This window comes from Neovison vison, chromosome 6 (assembly GCF_020171115.1).
Source record: "Neovison vison isolate M4711 chromosome 6, ASM_NN_V1, whole genome shotgun sequence".
NCBI lineage: Eukaryota > Metazoa > Chordata > Mammalia > Carnivora > Mustelidae > Neogale > Neogale vison.
Genome location: NC_058096.1, coordinates 76,456,899 through 76,476,386, shown reverse-complemented (window position 1 = coordinate 76,476,386; position 19,488 = coordinate 76,456,899). Strand labels below are relative to the sequence as shown.

Genomic DNA, 19,488 nt, shown 5'->3' with positions numbered 1-19,488 from the left:
CAGAAGCTCCTTCTCCCCACGGTTTATCTTCCCATTTATTGCCTCAGATTCACTTGTCTGCACCTTCTACCTTACAGAACGTAGTCACTTTTCCATTTGCACAGTTGCAACTATTTTCTTAGATCTTTGGTTGTGTTCACAGGTATTCAGAATGATTTGATAGCTATGTAGCTGAATTCCTGGGACCAAACGAAAACTAAGTCTCCTGCGCCATCTTGGACTATCCCTCCCTGTCAAAATACCACTCAAAATTGTAATGAATTACATTTACATCCTTGCCCTGTAGGGCAAGGATGAGTAATGAATTCATCCTTGCAATGAATTGTAATGAATTACTGATCAATCTTAGTAGAAACTCTGAAATATCAGTAAACTCAGTCGTTTATTCTTCTTTTTTTTTTTTTAAAGATTTTTTTTTTTTTTTTTTTTTTTCTCTCAAGCTGTTTCTGTATTCTTTTACCTATCAGTTTAAAGATTACCTCTGGAAAATGAAAACCTGTATTAAGGCAAATGAAATAAAAGCAGTTTCAAAAGTTAGGGTGTCTGGTTGACTCAGTCAGGAGAGTGTGTTTCTTGATCTCAAGGTCCAATTTCAAGCCCCAAGGCTGGGAGTAGAGATTAGTTAATCAAACTTTTAAAAAAGTGACTTCAAATGTAAACCTGATAAAAAAATTGTAGTAGACATTAAAACTATATATAAATTCATTTTCATAGGTAAGTGTCTTGAATTATCATTACATCTTTTTCTCACCTTATGAATAAACAATCAAAATAATCAAGACTCGACTACAGCAAAATAATCATAGTTCATGTTTTAAAAATATTTACTTCATCCTTGAATCACTAGACCTATTATCTGAAATATCAAAATAAAATGTTTTACTATTTTCTATTTTTAAAGTCTGTATTTACTTTAGAACTAAGCACAAAAACTATTTCAAATACTACAAATAATATGATCAATTTAATGTTTAGCACAATCAGATTTTTAAGGCTTTAATTTAAAATTTGGACAATATAATAATTCTTTAGGATTAAAAAAGCCATTTTACACATTCAAAGGAAAAATTTCCAAACTTGTGTTATTAATTAATAAAGGGCTTGTTAACTTAGGAACTTATAACAAAGCCAACGATGATTAAATTTAAATGTTTTTATTCACATGTATGGTAAATACTGTCCCCTAATAAAAAACCCATAACACTGTCTTTCAATCTTTCAAACTTATTAAAAAATTCATGTGTTTCTTTTCTGTATCATGTGTTGACATGATAAAGAATGCAGGTTGTAAAAATCAATTTAACAGACATTATTAAATAATTTCAAACATAGGCAGAATCTTGGATAAATGGTTAAAATTATAGATGAACATTAAATGTGGGCACATGGATATTTCATGTCCACCAATGGGTTTAACAGAAAATATGTTTGCTGATTTCTGGTAAGAACTTGCTTTCTGTGAATCTTTAAATGCCCAATTCCAAATCTTCCAGCTCCTGGATAAGGGCTTTCTCTTTTTGAATTTTCTCCAACTAGAAAAGTTCAAAACAACAAAGTTATTAAGTAGGAAATGAAATAAAATAATTACTGGATATACAGCCAAAACAGCAAAGGAGAAAAAGTTTATAAAAAGAGTATTTCTGATACTTTAACAGATCTATTGGAAAATACAGATTTAAAAATACAGGGAAACAAGCTCTAATTTTTTTCCTGGTATGAATCAAGGGGGCAAAGGACAGATGCTGTCTTATTGCAACATTGAGGGTCCAAGAAATTTTCCATTCTATACTTGGGCTTCCCTCAGAAGGAGAAAAAAGAGCAAACAGGGCAGTATAACCCAAGATATAGAAAGGAAGAGAATCCTATGTTTATCTATTTTAATAATTTGCCTTTATTTTTAATAGCAATGGCCTTAGTATATCTCTTGGGAATAGTGACTCTCTCATTCACCATGATCTACATCCTATCTTCCCCTATCCTCTTTTAAATGTGAAAACATTTTACCAAATATATGGCATATGTTTTCAAATTAAGTTTTTCAATTATAAGCTCTCCCACTTGATTAAATAATTGTTTATAATAAAAAGAAGAGTGGTAGTAATTACAAGCATAAATGAAACATGTAAAAATGACCTGATTTTTTTCTAGCTGTTTCCCAGCTGCTGCTTGTTCTTTCAGTTGTTCGATTGCTTTCAGTTTCTGTGAATATCAAATATATTACAAGTTAAGAGGAAGGAAGAACAAGTAATTTCAGAATGCAAATTTTCTTAGTAACAACACAATCACATGGATTGGAAAAATTAGTAAGAAAAAACAATTATCTTACCTTTGGATCAAGGATAGTCTGTTAAAATGCTAAGGCAAAATTTTTTGCTTTTTAACTTATATGTAAAATTGAATATGTTAAGAACATGGGATTTGGCAAAAAAATTTTCAAGCTCTCAAGTAATTATTATATTATATATGTACATTTATAAGTATATAAATATATCACCAACTTTACTACTTCTTCCAGCACTTCACTGTACCCAGACAATGTGTTTGGCTTTAAGAGGTATTTTGTAATGCAGCCTGGGAAGGCTCTAGAAACCTGGTTTTACCCCAGGGCCATCATCACAAACTGGCTGCAATAAGACAAATTAATAAACTTCTTTTTGTCTCTGTTTCTTCATCTTCAAAACTGGGATAAACATCTGTTCCTACCTATCTCACAAATGTCTGATGAAATACTAAGTATAAAAGTGTTCAGTGTATTCCTGTACAAATGTACATTTCTTATTACTCCAAGAATCAATAATAAAAACTAATAATAGCTATCAGACATTTGTGACTAGAACTAAAATCAGTTCCCAAATTATAGAATTTCATAGAGAGAAAGCAATAATCAGAACTGCTACAAACTTCTTAGATGCCTCTCTTTATATATTTCTCATGGATTTTTTTAATAAATACATCTGGTTTTTACTTAAGTGTCTCACCTTCTTTAGGTTCTTGATTTTTTTGTCTATTTCAGGGTCTCCAGAGGTTGACTGTGAGACAGTATTTCGTGGTGTGCTCTGTGGGGCAGGAGTAGGTGCCAAATCTGGACTCTTCTCATTTCTTGCTTCCTGCAGGAAACATTTTCAAAAATTCAATTTTCTAAAATGAAAACATTAAAGTACTTCAACCAACACAGTCTTGGTATATAAAATGCAGAAACCAAAATGTGATTTTATCTCTTATACTACATTTTATATAAATGATCTGAATTGAAAGTCTCATGAAGTAGCCACATTGTCCCATAACAGAAAGATACAATGCAGCTTAAAAAAAAAGAAAAGAAAGAAAGAAAAACACAGTATAAGGAGACACCCAAAAGGATTTTACCATGCAATCGTCATAGGGAACACTTTGTTAGGTCTAAAATTTGGAGTTGAAGTAGAATAATAAAATACTAATAAATGATAAATTAATAAATAATAAAAATGATAAAAATAAAATAAAAAATAATAATAAAATAGAAAATAATCCTATATATGAAAAGAAATGAAATGATTGTAGCAGAAAAACACAGGAGGTTTCTGTATCAGCCTACAAGCATTCCAAACTTTTGGGTATTTTGGGATGTGCCACTATATGAATGGTTTAGAAATGTGAGAGGGCCTTTCTAATTTAAGGTGTTTGAAGTTTTACTTTGATGATGTCCTCCAAAAACTCTAGTAAGTATGTATGATCAAGTACATGTAATGGATAATGTTACTAGATAAGCCCTGCAGAGATTTATTTATAATCAGATCAGTTCAGCTGACTTGAACAAATTTAAATTTGTGACAAATTCCTAAGGAAAACTCAAAGGGATATTGCTCTCAATGTAATCAGACCTCTGATTCTGAACCACTTCTATTTCCCCTCAGGTGCCATATACTTGTTTTCTGGCCTCTGTGTGTGCTAGAACAACTTCAGGTTGCCTGGCTGACCCTACTTATCATTTAGGCCTTTTGAAAAATTCTCTCCCAACCCAGAAGACTGGATTAGTTGCACAACATGTGCTATGTATTCCTACTGTAACAGTATATTATACTATCTCCCATTAGATTGTATCAGAGGTTTCTTTGTTCACTGTTCTGTTTGTGCCCCCAGCACAAGACCTGCTTTATGGCACATGCTAAATAAATGAAGTAGTCAAAGAACTACTCTGCCTTTTTTTTTTTTTTTTTTTTTGCTTTTGTAATTATGACAAGACATACATTTTTACAAGAGGGGGGTAAAAGGTTACTTAAGGCTTTATTAGCCCTAAGACAGAACTTCTATTTCTTCCTTATAGAGTTCCCAGTGGAATACATAAAGCCCCAAGGCCACAACTCTTACTCAGAGTTCTGGGTAAAATGGTCTGAATACCAAAGCATCCTAGGGGGACATGAAACACGGTATCACTCGTATCTAGAAATATTTGCCTGAGAGTTTTTGGAGAGCATAGAACTGGAGTCACTTTTTCTTTTTAAAGCATGTTAGTTGTACTTTTTGTATATTCCAGTTCAACAAATATTAACTTCTAACCTTCCATGTGAAAATGCATTACTGAGCAAGCACTTTAATAAATAGAAAGAAACTGTTTAGATTCTAATCCTAAGAAGCCTATTTATTCTAATAATATGTAGTTTGGTACTTTCATAATAGAAAACTAAAGAAGAGTGAGTAAAAGGGGAAGAGAGGTACTGTGCCTATCAAAATTCACTTCTGGGGCACCTGGATGGCTCAGATGGTTAAGCACCTGCCTTCGGCTCAGGTCATGATTCCGGAGTCCTGGGATCGAGTCCTGCATCAGACTCTCTGCTCAGTGAGAGCCTGCTTCTCCCTCTGTCCCTCATGAATAAATAAATAAAATCTTGAAAAAAAAATCATTTCTGATATCAAGTAAGTATTTTTAAAATTTAGTTTGCAAAGAGCTGAGAAAAGTTTTCTTCTAGAAAAGAAGACTAATATCAATACATGTGAAAAACTACTAAGCGAAATACGAAATTTAACTTTCTACCATATTTTTGAAAACCAAGAATAAGTTAAAATGTCTGCATTATTATACTTAAATTCTGGTCATTCTCTAAAAACAATACATATATGGTAAGATTAGATTCTTAGGTTCAATTCCTTTTGGTAGAGTTCATAAGCTTATAAAGTCATCACTAGTTTATAAAAGCAGTTGGTTAGATTATATGTCTCTAACTCCTTTATCTTTGATTACTTAACTCAAGAGTCAGGGCTGAGAAAGTGGCTATTGTCATGGACCATTTACCTTTGTTCTATCACACAACGTTAACTAACTCCAACCATCCATTTCAATAGACATTTTCCCAAAGATGACATACAGATGGCCAACAGACACATGAAAAGATGCTCAACATCACTCATCATCAGGGAAACACAAATCAAAACCACAATGAGATATTGCCTCACACCTGTCAGAATGGCTAAAATCAACAACACAAGAAAGAATAGGTGTTGGCGAGGATGTGGAGAAGGGGGAATACTCGCGCTGATGGTGGGAATGCAAACTAGTGCAGCCACTCTGGAAAACAGTATGGAGTTTCCTCAAAAAGTTAAAAATAGAGCTACCCTAAGATCCAGCAATCACACTACTAGGTATTTACCCAAAGAATACAAAAATACTAATTCAACAGGATACATACACCCCGATGCTTATAGCAGCATTACCTACAAGAGCCAAATTATGCAAATAGCCCACCCAAGTGTCCGTCAACTGATGAATGGATAAAGATGATGTGGTATATATATACAATGGAATTATGAGCCATAAAAAAGAATGAATCTTGCCATTTGCAATGACACAGATGGAGCTAGAGAATATCACACTAAGTGAGGTAAGTCAGAGACAAACACCATGTAATTTCACTCAGATGTGGAATTTAAGAAACCAAACAAACAAGCAAAGGGAAAAGAGACAGACAGAGAAAGTGGCAAACCAAGCAACAGACTCTGAACTATAGAGAACAAACTGCTGGTTACCAGAGGGGAGGAGGGGTAGATGGGTTAAATAGGTGATGGGGGTTAAGGAGGGCACTTGTTGTGATGAGCACTGGGTGATGTATGAAAGTGCTGAATCACTGTATTGTACACCTGAAACATTATACTGTGTGTTAACTAATGGGAACTTAAATAAAAATTTAAAGAAAATCTTTTAAAATAATCTTCTTTTTCTTTTTTTCCTATTTATTTATTTATTTGACAGGCAGAGATCACAAGTAGGCAGAGAGAGGTGGATGCAGGCTCCCTGCTGAGCAGAGAGCCTGATGTGGGGCTCGATCCCAGGACCCTGGGATCATGACCTGAGGTGAAGGCAGAGGCTTAGCCCACTGAGCCAACCAGGCGCCCCCATAAATAAATAATCTTATAATAAAGAGGAAGAAACACCAGTTACAAAAATAAGATTCTTAAGTTGAGTGGGCTTCAGAAAGCCCTTCCATCTCAACGAGAAGGAATCCTATACTGCCACTATGGGCAGATTAGAGGTACCTCAGAAAACTAAAAACAGAGCCTCTATATGACCCTGTAATCCCATTTCTGGAGATATACCAAAGGAAACAAAATCATTATCTCAAAAAGATACCTATATTGTGTTCATTGCAGCATTATTCACAATAGCCAAGGTGGAAATAACCTAAAGTGTCCATCGATGGATGAATGATAAAGAAAATGTGGAATATACATTAAAATGGACTATTATTCAGGGGCGCCTGGGTAGCTCAGTTGGTTAAGTGTCTGCCTTCAGTTCAGGTTACAATCCTGGGGTCCTGGGATTGAGCCTCACTTCGGGCTCCTTGCTCAGTGGGGAGTCTGCTTCTCTCTCTCCCTCTGCCGCTCCCCCTGCTTGTGTTCTCTTAAGTGCATACTCCCAATCTCTCTCAAATAAATAAATAAATATTTGAAGGAAAAAAAAGGAAATCCTCCCATTTGCAATAATATGAATGAACATGGTGGGATTATGCTAAGTGCAATAAACCAGACTGTGAAAGAAAATACTGCATGGTATCACTTATATGTGAAATCTATTAAAAATAAAGTAAAACTCTTAGAAACAAAGAGTAGAATGGTGGTTGCCAGAGGCTATGGAGTCGGGGGAATGGGGACAGACTGGTAAAAGGATACAAACTTCCAATTACAAGATGAAAAAGTCTGAGGATCTAATATATAACGTGACCACAGCTGATAATACTGTATTGTATAACTGAAGTTTGCTAAAGAGTAGAATTTCAGTGTCCTCACCTCTCAAAAAGCAAATATGTAAAGTGATGGATGTGTTAATAAACTCAATTGTGGGCATCTTTGCATCTTTTCACAATGTTTGCCTATAACAGCTTATCACATTGTACACTTAAAATTTTTTGTCAGTTGAAAATATTAGCTAGGAAAAAAAAAAAGAGCTCTAATCTACCAGTACTTAAAAGGATACTACTAACTTGTAATATTCAGGGCCAGTAAGAGATTTCTACTCACACTGATGAAAGGACAATTCCTGCTTTTATACAAGTCAAATACATGGAATAGATCATTGTGCTTAGAATGACCTAAACCTGACCTATTTAAAGATTATCTCTGGAGATGAAATATATCAAGTACAAAAGAGCACACTGATTTTTTTTTAAGCTCAGATTTTAGCCGACTGGTTGCATAATACAATTCTACGACTTAAAATAGTAACTGCCTACCAAAACATAAGCAACCTAGGTATGTCAAAATTCCAGCATTACCAGCAAGACTGCATTATCTGAATCTTAAAAATGTGATCATGATGACTTCACTAACCAGATACTCCTAGCTTGGCTGACTGCAATATCACCGTAAGCCATATACAATCGTCATTTATCAATTATTACACTGGTGTGGTTTTTTATCTATAAAATCACATAGAAAAGGGGTGCCTGGGTGGCTCAGTCATTAAGCATCTGCCTTCAGCTCAGGTCATGATCCCAGGGTTTTGGGATTGAGCCCCGCATCGGGATCCCTGCTCGTAGGGAGCCTGCTTCTCCCACTCCCACTCCTCCGCTTGTGTTCCCTTTCTCACTGGGTCTCTATCTGTCAAATAAATAAAAATCTTAAAAAATAAAATAAAACCACATAAAAATTATTTTAGAACAATTCCATTGTTTTGGGTACTTCTGTTGTTTAGACTCCCAGTTGAACAATTTCCTACAGTAATATAATACTGAGTAAGAAAATGGCTTTATGGTCATATAATTTCTGATCTCTCTTAACAAACACATGCTTTCAGAGAGCAAACCATACCACTTCACACTCCAACAGAAGGGTCTATAACAAGTAACATACCACATAATCCCATTAAGGTTTCGGGTTTTAAGATCCAGTTCCCTCACTGCCTCATTATATAAACAGAACTACCCAGAAAATCATAGGCAAATACAAAAGAAAGACATTCTGGCTATTTAAGTCTAACTTCAATTACATTTTACAACACAGTAGTCAAATCTTAGGGTGCCTGGGTAGTTCAGATGGCTAGGTGGCCAGCTTCTGAACTGGGCTCTGATCATGATCTCAGGGTTCTGGGATCAAGCTCCGCGTTGTCCAGCTCCATGCTCAGCAGGGGAGTCTGTTTGATGATTCTCTCTCTCCCTTTCTCCTCTGCCCTTGCCCCTGCTCATGTGCATGTACACACGCTTGCTTTCAAATAAATAAATCTTAAAAGAAAAAAAACCACACACACCAAAAAAACCCACAATAGTCAAGTCTTTAGGACTACAATCTTTAAACTTTGAGGCTTAAATTAAGCTAATTTAACTGGTTTTATTTTGTTTCAAAAAGATTAGTGTCCCAAATACCTGTTTCGCAGCTTTCTTAGCCTCATGCTTCCTTTGATTTTTAAGGGCTGTTTTTGATAATGGCTTATCACTTCCTGCTTGTGGTTTCATATTCTGAGGTGGTTCCTCCTCATGCTGTCGAAAATGTAAAATAAACAACTGTGAAATGGAATCCATGTTTTTAAAAACATGTATCAGAAATTATACAATTTTGTTACTGTGGGATAAATGTATTTTATTAAATTTATTTTAAGATCACTGGTAAAGGATATTTTAAAACTCAGTAGTAGGCACATTCCAACTATCATGGATTTAATGAGGATCTGATTATTAGTGGATATATGATGTTTTTCAGTTATACAGTGCTGGCAAAACACAGTATAGTTTTGTTAAAACAATGGAACTTTTCTTAGTACTACTACTGACACATGCTTCATAGGAAATCAGATACTAACAACAGCTTCTTCCAGGCTCTTTTTGGATCTGACTACTGCCAACTGAAACCCAGTTACCTCATTTGCTTTCTTTACACAAAGAATTACTTGCTAGGTCTTTACATGCAAAATCAGAGATTAGAAGATTAAAAATAAAAGCAAATTAAAAACTAAAACAGATCAAAAGGAAAAAAAACCAAACAAACAGCAAGTGGTAACTGTGTATTTGTAAATCCAGGATTAACATAATGAAGAAGTTCACAAAAAACTAAATAACTGGTCAGACTATAATAATAAAAAGAGAAAATCATTTCCATCAGGAGATATTTATATAACCATCCATCAACTATATTCCACAACAGAAAGGATCACTTAAGGATAGGATCAAGGAGAAGCTAGCATAGAACATGGTGACTATGGTTAACAACACTGTATCATATAACTGAAATTGCTGAAATTTGCTAAGAACTCAAATGTTCTTACCACAATAAATGAGGTGGTAGATTCATTAATTATCTAGATTAATTAACTATATCTCACAATATATACATATATCAAATCACCATGATGTATACTTAGATATCTTATCATTCTACATGTCAGTTGTATTTCAATAAAAAGTATATATACACAGGTTTAAGTCATCTCCACAGTTGCTTGAGGCCACATGAAGCATGCGTGGTTGCACCACAGCTTCTTAACAGGCTCACGTTTACTTATTGATTTCCCTCCAAACTGCTGTTATCTCAGTGTTAATTGTCTCTTAGACTCTATCACACTCAGCACATCTAAAGAACCAGATCTCTATGAAGTTTCCTAAGTACTAGATATCAGACCCCTGTGGTACTTGTAAGTGCTCTAAGGAGATGGGCAGGGCTCAAACACTGAAGGTACAGGAGGAAGAAATAAGAAACCATACTGTGACTTTATCTTAGCTGCATCAACTATTTCAGGTCATCAAAGTTCTTGGTGTGTACATGCTCTACCTGAAGTAACTGAGTACCTGCAGAACAGACAATTTGATGGCAAGTCTCTTTCACTTCTTTGTTATCCACACTGCATACAATATTAGTTAAGACATAGCAGTATTTGCTGAACATGTGTTTTATACATCAAAATTCTTTCCACAGTGGGCTCTCCTACAGTACCTTGCTTTGGGTGAGAAGCTTCTAGTCATGAGAACGTCAAAAAAATGAAAAAGCAATTAAAAATGATGTAAGGAAGGATGAGTAATAAGGCTCTTCTATACCATGAACACTATATAGTCACTGACAGACTTTCATTTCAGACACACAAAAAATCCACATGGCTACTACGGATCATGAGCTTTTCTGGCCATAGTATTGTGCCCACCATAATTTCATCCCTGTTAATAAAATTTGTTTTTTCATTTATGTCAATTATTACCAGACTGTTTCAATGAGTACACTATAAAAGTGAAGGTTTTCTGGAAAGCCAAGAAATACTTAAGTAGAATTCATTTGTGAATTTTTATTTATAAAAAAAGCTAGGAAGTTTTTTCTTGAGAGAAAATTCCATCTCTTTTTTGTCCCTTTTGCTATCTAACCCACCTCCCTTGTGAAGTTATTTACAAGAATGTCTTTGTTTCTATTAATTTCTTGACTATTTTTTTTGCCACTTAGCTCATTTCTAGAATTTGATACAAACAAAAATTTCTCACTGGACATATAATTCCTTCAACTAAAATGATTTGATAGGATCACATAATCACCATGTCACATACAAAAACAAAAATTTGGTGGAAATCTTAAATGTTACAACAATGCTGGTTTTTTAGTTCTTACAAAGTTTTATCAATATTTTCAAAGTTTATCTTTCTCTTCCTCTCCCTATAAAAACAAATTAGTTTTATGAATCAGAGAATAAAAATACATATTGACTTAAAATTTATTCCTCTTGTGCAACCTTACAGATATTTAGAAGCCAGGATATGTTGAGGCTGTTTCTGTTTTTATCTTAGGCAAGGAACATCTTAATATAGAGAATAAGACAAATCCAAAGACTACTGTAGCTCTCTTTTTTTATTCTGAATGCCAAGTATCATAAATGGGGCTTAATTTGTTCATGTATTTTTATGTTTTTAGTAAATAATACAAAAGGATGTTTAAACAGGACACTTCAATGAAGTCAAGAAGTTACAGACTACTGCTAGGTTTTGTGGAGGATGGCTATTCTTTTGTTTTTGAGAGGGTTAGGAGTGGCATGAGGGAGGCATAGGAATATTTATCCTCTGAAAAAGTATTTACTTCCCTGACTGCCTAATAGTTAAGTGACTATATAGCCCTCTTTACTTGGTTCCAACTTACACCGATTGTATGGTCACCACTATAATTCTAATAATATTATTGTTCATTCTTGCAGAACAGCTTCATTCCTTAACCTCATCCCAGAGACTCAGGTCATTAGTAAATGCTTCTCTGAGCTCTGAGATGCTAACATTTTAAAGCATATCAGAATCTGACCAATGCTCTGGTCCTAAATTTATGATATAGATGGGAACGAACTGCCTAAGGAAAACAAATACGTTTTGTTTGACCAACAGTGTTTTAAAAATTGAGAAATTTTATGTAAGCATCCAGACTTGTTCTGCCTTGAAAAATCAGACATTTTGGCAAACTGTGCCCAAATCTCCTATGGAAACAATCAGCTCCTGCTGTGTAGTTGCGGCGGCCTTTAAAGAGGGCATGGTCTCTCCCTTGCACCATTCTCCCCCAGTCACCAAAGCCTTACATTACCAGCCTCGCCTGACAAGCATCTGAATTTGAGCCCATGATCTCAATAAAGCCAATATGTTATACTCCGTTCTCTTTCCCACATATGTAAAACATGAACTGCTTTCAATTGCTACTTTGTCAACTTGACAATGCTAACTGTTCATGATCTTCAGCAGTAGGTCCACCATGATTTCTACTCTAGGGTTTATATTCTAATCAGGTACTAAGTAACGCAAGAAAATGCATGAGAAAAAGGTCTCCAGAACTCCACGCACTGAAAAATCTTTTCCCACCAAAGTAGTAAAACTTTGCTTACCAGTTTGGAATTGGTGATTGGCTTATTTCTTAAAGCTGGGGGTCTGTAAGCTGTTGCAGCTTTAGGTTCTTCACTGGGTACATCACTTGGAACTGCTTGGTAAGTTATTGCTTTTACTGGAAATATTCCATCTAAAAATGGCTGCCAAGAAACCTGCCATAATTCTCCACTTGACGGGACATCATACTTGTGCAAGACAGAGCCAGTATAATGCCAAATCTTGTATCCATTATTAACACGTAACCTGGGAGCACACGTGGCTGTTAAGATATGCTCACCATCAGGGCACCAAGCAAAATAGGTAGAATCAGAGGCTACTGGTTTAGAAATAAGTTTATAGTTTTTAACATCCCATACTTCCATTTGTCCCCTCAGATTTCCAAATCCAGCCAGTACTAGTATATGTCCATGTGGGCTATAGTAGGCAGCATTACGGGGACCAGTTCCAAAGTCAAACACAGGATCACATTTCAAGTTGAAAATTGTTGCTTTGGCAGGCATAAAACCATAAACAGCACAAAACTCAGTAGAACTAGAATTCCAAACAACATCATAAATGGGGCCATTTTTTGCTAGAAAAAAAATTAAAAACCCAAATTAGCAATAAATCATTACATGAATACAATATTTATTAGCCAAGTTATAACTGTATAATACTTATAAACATGTCAAACAGTAAAAAAAATCCAAAAATTTCAAGATATGTTATAATTAAAGTATTATATGATATACTATGGCAATTAATGCTTTATCTTAATTTCTTTTAAATATTTTGGCAATGTAGGCTCATAGAAACATACATTATTAGTCCTATTAATAAGCTAGTTTTCATTAGAAGAAGTAATATAGGGACATAGTAATAAAAATACAAATTATATAAAATGATATGCCACAAAATAAGTCCCTCCACACATAGGCAACCCTCTGTTATATCCTTTGTATATGCTTTCAAAATATTTTTGTTGAAATTAAGCATCTCTCTTGAACACACATATACACTCACACTGAAGTTCTTTGCTGTTTCATTTGGTACTCTATCTTGGAGATTTTTCCACATGAGCACATTTAGATCTGCCTCACTCTTCCAGTGGTAATATATTCCTGTATACTCTCAACTGTGAGTGTATACAAACACATCTGCAGGAGTGAACCTGGCTGCTCAAAGGTTATGTACCTTTACTTGATAAAGCCAAAATGCCCCTCAGAGAAGCTGTACCACATTACACTATCGAAAGCATTTTTTTTTAAGATTATTAACTTTTTTTTTGCAATCTCTAATCCCAGTGTGGGGTTTGAACTCTCAACCCAAGATCAAGAATCACATGCTTTTCTGACTGAGCCACCCAGGTGCCCCATGAGCAGTTCTTTTTTTTTTTTTTGAGCAGTTCTTGAGTGTACATATTTTCCCCTCAGTCTCCCTCACGCTGTGTAGTTTCATACTTTTATCTTTGCCAAGCTACTAAGAGAAAAACCTTTCTATTTCTTTTATTATAAACTAAGTATCTTTTAATATATTTATACATAATTTTGTTTGTTTCTGTGGACTGTTTTTTACTGTCCCATGCTTATTTTTCTCTCCAGTTATTGTTCTTTTACTGACTTACTTGATAGAGTAACAAAATTCACCTTTCTCACATTTATCTCTTGTCTGTCTAAAAATTTTTCCCCAATTTTTTTTTTGTTTTGCTTAATTTATGGGCTTTTCTTCCTCCTATGTAGAAATCTGTATTTTATATATTTGCTTTCCTTTATTCTTCTGCCATGTTAGAAAATCTTTTTTCACTTTCAAGATTAGAAGAGAAGGTTAGGGTGCCTGAGTGGCAGATCAATTAAACATCAGACTTGAGTTCAGATCATGATCTCAAGGTCCTGTGAATGAGCCCTGTCTTGGGTTCCCTGCTTAGCTGGGTGTTTGCTTGTCCTTCTCCCTCTGCCTCTCCACCTGCTCATGCTCATTCATTCTCTCTCTCAAATAAATTAAAGAAAAAAGATTAGAAAAAAAGAAAAAAAAATCAACTTTAGAACCAGTTTACCTAGTTTTAAAAAAAAAAAAGACAACAAACCCTGGCTTTTTAATTTTTAGGTTAATTTGGAGAGAAATGACATCTTCATAAACACTTGTATTTTTTTTTAAGATTTTATTTATTTATTTGACAGGGAGAGCAAGCACAAGCAGGGGGAGCGGGAGAGGACAGGCTCCTGGCTGAGGAGGGAGCTTGATGCTACTGAGCCGCCCAGGTTCCCCTATGAAACTCTTCTTTTTTTTTTTTTAAAAGATTTTATTCACTTGACAGAGATCACAAGTAGGCAGAGAGGCAAGCAGAGAGAGAGAGGAGGAAGCAGGCTCCCCACAGAGCAGAGAGCCCGATGTGGGGCTCGATCCCAGGACGCTGGGATCATGACCTGAGCCGAAGGCAGCGGCTTAACCCACTGAGCCACCCAGGCGCCCCTGAAACTCTTCTTAATAAAGGTCACATTTTGCCTCTTAGAAGTTTTGAAGTTTTCTTCCCATTAGTCCTATGTATTTCTGCCTTTTGTTAGTTTCTATGGGATCTTTCCTTTCATTATGTTTTTCAAGTGGCTATTTATACTGTGACTTCATGTATATGCACAGATATGATTCTGTTTTCTCCTTTCAGAACTGTATATTTATTCTTTTGATCAGTTACACTGACTAGGTCTTTCACAATATTAAATTATAGTAGAATCCCTGATGACTTCAGAGGGAATACAGTTTTTCTTTTATAAGGAAGTACCTTACTTTTACATGTTCAATTCAAAATGAAAAGTCAGGGGCGCCTGGGTGGCTCAGTGGACTGAGCTGCTGCCTTTGGCTCAGGTCATGATCTCAGGGTCCTGGGATCGAGTCCCACATCGGGCTCTCTGCTCAGCGGGGAGCCTGCTTCCCCTTCTCTCTCTGCCTAACTCTCTGCCTACTTGTGATCTCTCTCTGTCAAATAAATAAATAAAATCTTTAAAAAAAAAGAAAAGAAAAGTCAAGGAGTTGCCAGAATTTTAGAACTGTAATATTCTCAGTAATTTAGCTCATCAAAACAAAAGATGAAATGGTAACATTCCTTAGTTCTGAAGACAGTGCTAAACTCACTAGACCAACTTACTGTCATAATAAGCAAGTCCCTAGAGAGTACTACAACGAAATTACCTCACTCAACAAGTTCTCCAGAACTAAATAAACTGGATTTTGTCAAAATAATCTATGTTTGGGGATGATTTTAGGTTTGTTAATTAAGAGAAACTTTAAAGGTTATTAAAATATTTGAGTTTTATCATGTGATCAAGAATTTGCATTAGATCCTCTTTATGGCATAGTGCTCTATTGTTTTATCACAAGAAGACAAATGAATACTCACGCAATTGCACAACAGCACTTTCTCCATTCGCTGCAATGTAGTGCAGTGTTTGTTCCCCATAGTAGGATGCTCCTGTTTTGTCAACATCTGTACTAGCTATTACTAACACAGCAGTAGCTATAATAGCAAAAACTTTAGTTAGATTTAAAACACAAATTAACCTAATATTGATAAGAAAAAAATTCCAAAAAATGTAACAGAGCACATTTTCATTAAATAAGCATCGCTATTCTTTTTTTCTAAATATACAGGAATATGTCAATATTTCATAAATGAAATATAATTATCATACCTTTTTTATTCCATAGCATTGTAACCTTATCAGCTTTAAAGAAACTTTTATTAGCTAAAGCTGCATGAGGTCCATCAAAATTAGGGTACTGATACAATCTAACAAATGAAGGTGCACCCTTACTTCCCGGAACATAGACAGCCACCTGAAATACACACATATAAATCATTACTTAGTTTTTTCAGGCATATAAACTAAGATGGACATGTTTTTACAGTCACTAAGAACCAGGAAAAAGTTTAATCTAGTTACATTCCACATGAACAAAAACAAAGAAATTACCTTATATGGTTGGGGTCCAGGCGATAACACAAAATCATTAATTTTTTGCAAATGCAATTTATTTGCAATTGTGTCTGAAAAAAAGCAAATAGTGTTAGATGGACGAGAGAAGCTAATAGGAACATGATCAATTCTGAATGCATTATAAAAGATTAACTTAACTACACAGTGATACTATTCATTACAGTCTCATGTTAGGTAAGGCGTACGGTGGAAAAAATGTGGAATGGGAACAACACAGACCTAGATTTGAATTCCTACCCAGTCACTTACTAGCTGGGTGACCTTGGTGAGTAATGGGACTGCACATCTAACTCCCACTGATGATTTTAAGAAAACAGTGTTCTTTCTTTTATAATTGGTCCCAATAGGTAACCAAGTAGTAGATGGGGGAATTTCTCTTTATAAAAGTAATATAGCTTATAAGTGACAGGGAAGCTGGGGAGACTTTGAACATCAATTTGCAACCACTCATAAAATTATGGATCCAAGCACTGAACATTAATGTCAGCTAATCCTACAAAATTGAAGACCATAAGATGTTATGTGCTTCTTGATAAAAGAATTGAGCACCGCTTATGAGGTAGATTTGCCCTCATTACCCCAAAAAAGAAGAATCTGAAGCTGACCAGCTCTAGATCCAAGTAGCTATTTAAGGGACAGATGAACATGGTAAACTACAGGATAGGATACAGTGGCAAAATTCAACAATGAGAAAAATATATGACAAGTAACCTTGTTTCTTTACTAATAAATCTCAATGGGGGGCAGAGGAGATGGGAGTGGGAATTAATAGCTTAAAAGAAACTTAAAGATACATATACCAATTTACAATGTGAGGAGCCTTATTTGGAGCCCAAGTTTAAAAAAAAATTGTAACATTTGCAATTATTAGAATTTGGATACTGACCAGATATTTTATAATCTGTGATAATGGTATTGTGCCTAAGTCTTAAAAAATTAAAGAGCCCTAATCCTCAAAGATACATACTGAGATGCTTATAGGGAAAATGATGCTATGTCTAGGATTTACTTTAGCAGAGTAAGAGAGATAGATGTTAGGTAGAGAGATATATGGATAAGGCAGGACTGGCAATGCACTGAAAGTTATTGGGACTAGGTGTCGACTTTTATGTTTCAAATTCTACATAACAAAACATTTTAAAAATCCATATCACAGAACTTTGACAGCAACTAAACACAGAAAGAGTATGCAAGTGTTTTAATTTAATAGCAATTATTAGATAATAAAAGCTTATTATAAAAAAATCTTTGTTGTAGAATTTTAGTTGGCACTTAGACTTTTTACAAAAGTTATCCAAATGAATTAATGTAACAATGATTATTAAAATATTAACAGTATTTAGGAGAACCCTATGATGCCATATAAGGCAATTAAACTATATACACTTAGAGTAAATAATAAACTTAGTTCATATATCCATACTAAAATTGTTGTTCTCAAAGAAGTGAACTTCGTTGTTAACATTTCGGGCACAGACAGTTTCATCTTCTGACCAAGATGGACACCTATGTTGAAAAGTAAGAGTATGAACAAAATTTAGACAGGTACAACCTCAGTGTTAACATGCTGAAGTTAGTGATATTGCTTACTATTTAAGGAAAATTACTGATAAATATGTCAAGTCAGATCCCAATAGCTTTAGTTATTAGCATTTGTTCTAGAAAGACACCATTGTCTTTCATTCAAATACTAAACGAAAGAAAGATCAAGTTTTCCTCTGTTACATTCCCACACACAAAATCCCTCAAGATCTAGATTTTGGTCGGCCAAGTTATTTTCTATTTTAGTACCTGAGAAAAAATATTATACAATACATTTAAAATATTTTGTAAATAATTAGTATTTTAAAGCATTTATTTACCAATTTTGCATTTTTTTCTGGATGAAAGACTTCAAACATGTACCAGTTTTCACATCATAAAGTTGTAGGTTGGGTATCCCAGCTGTGCCATCTTTAGAAGCTAAAATAAAAACATTTTTTTTGCAGTAATTGTCTCCTAACGCTAGTAAAAAGAATTCTTTCAAAGAACAACTTTGAACAAGATTATAAAGAGCAAGTGAAAGAGTTGCTTTGAATCAACTTTTTCTCTTAGCTTTAATTATGGATTTAATCATCCCTTCCTAAAGCCACAATTTGACAGCTGTTTGAGCCAAAGTTTAGCATTTGTGAAATGAGTTAATTACTATAGATTTTAAGAATACTTAAGAGACTTGTATTAAGTTTGACATGGTTTGCAGTTAAATGGATTAAATTCTGTTATTATGAAATCTTATGTCTGTAAGTCACACACATAAACACACAAAATCATATTAATTACTCATGATCCTCAATTTCCTTTTTATTTACTTGAAAATGAACATTCATTCAAGTCTATGCCTCTTGGAAGAACAAACCTAGAGGGTTTATAACCCAACAAGGGGTTAATATATTTAACTTAACATATGCCCATGTTATTAAAACATGTTTAAAAAGCCCCTATACCAGTTCTAAATTATTATTCATCTATGAAGCACATTTATATAAAATGTTCATATAACATATTATTTTATCTTTAAATGTGTTAAAAAATGGCACATTTCCTACTCTTTGTCACACCATACGCATTTCTTATCTATTGTGTCTATTTACTTCCTCTTTGAGTGACAATAATTATTTACTTATTTGTCTTTTAAAGATTTTATTTATGGGGCGCCTGGGTGGCTCAGTGGGTTAAGCCGCTGCCTTCGGCTCAGGTCATGATCTCAGGGTCCTGGGATCGAGTCCCGCATCGGGCTCTCTGCTCAGCAGGGAGCCTGCTTCCTCCTCTCTCTCTCTCTCTGCCTGACTCTCTGCCTATTTGCAATCTCTCTCTGTTAAATAAATAAATAAAATCTTTAAAAAAAAAAAAGATTTTATTTATTTATTTGAGAGATCACAGGTAGGCAGAGAGAGAGGCGGGGTGGGGGGGGAGGCTCCCCGCTGAGCAGAGAGCCCTATGCAGGGCTCTATCTCAGGACCCTAAGACCATGACCCAAGATGAAGGCAGAGGATTAACACCACTGAGCCATCCAGGCGCCCTTGACTGGCAATGATTTTTTTTTTCTTTTAAAGATTTTATTTATTTATTTGACAGAGATCACAAGTAGGCAGAGAGGCAGGCAGAGAGAGAGGAAGGGAAGCAGACTCCCTGCTGAGCAGAGAGCCCAATGAGGGGCTCGATCCCAGGACCCTGGGATCATGACCTGA

General features: G+C 34.9%; 1 protein-coding gene across 2 annotated transcripts in view; it reads right to left on the bottom strand.

The window, feature by feature from the left end:
- Positions 1-797: 797 nt before the first annotated feature.
- Positions 798-19,488, bottom strand: part of EIF2A (eukaryotic translation initiation factor 2A) — a 36,027-nt gene continuing 17,336 nt past the window's right edge. For both annotated transcript variants that reach the window (XM_044251598.1, XM_044251599.1), the window contains 10 exons: positions 18,124-18,223; positions 17,685-17,767; positions 16,238-16,311; positions 15,956-16,100; positions 15,664-15,780; positions 12,293-12,864; positions 8,829-8,942; positions 2,979-3,107; positions 2,134-2,199; positions 798-1,532 (listed from right to left, as the gene is read on the bottom strand). In XM_044251598.1, coding sequence (XP_044107533.1) covers positions 1,467-1,532; positions 2,134-2,199; positions 2,979-3,107; positions 8,829-8,942; positions 12,293-12,864; positions 15,664-15,780; positions 15,956-16,100; positions 16,238-16,311; positions 17,685-17,767; positions 18,124-18,223 — 1,466 coding nt within the window. In that variant the 3' untranslated portion in view covers positions 798-1,466. The remainder of the gene's footprint in view (positions 1,533-2,133; positions 2,200-2,978; positions 3,108-8,828; positions 8,943-12,292; positions 12,865-15,663; positions 15,781-15,955; positions 16,101-16,237; positions 16,312-17,684; positions 17,768-18,123; positions 18,224-19,488) is intronic.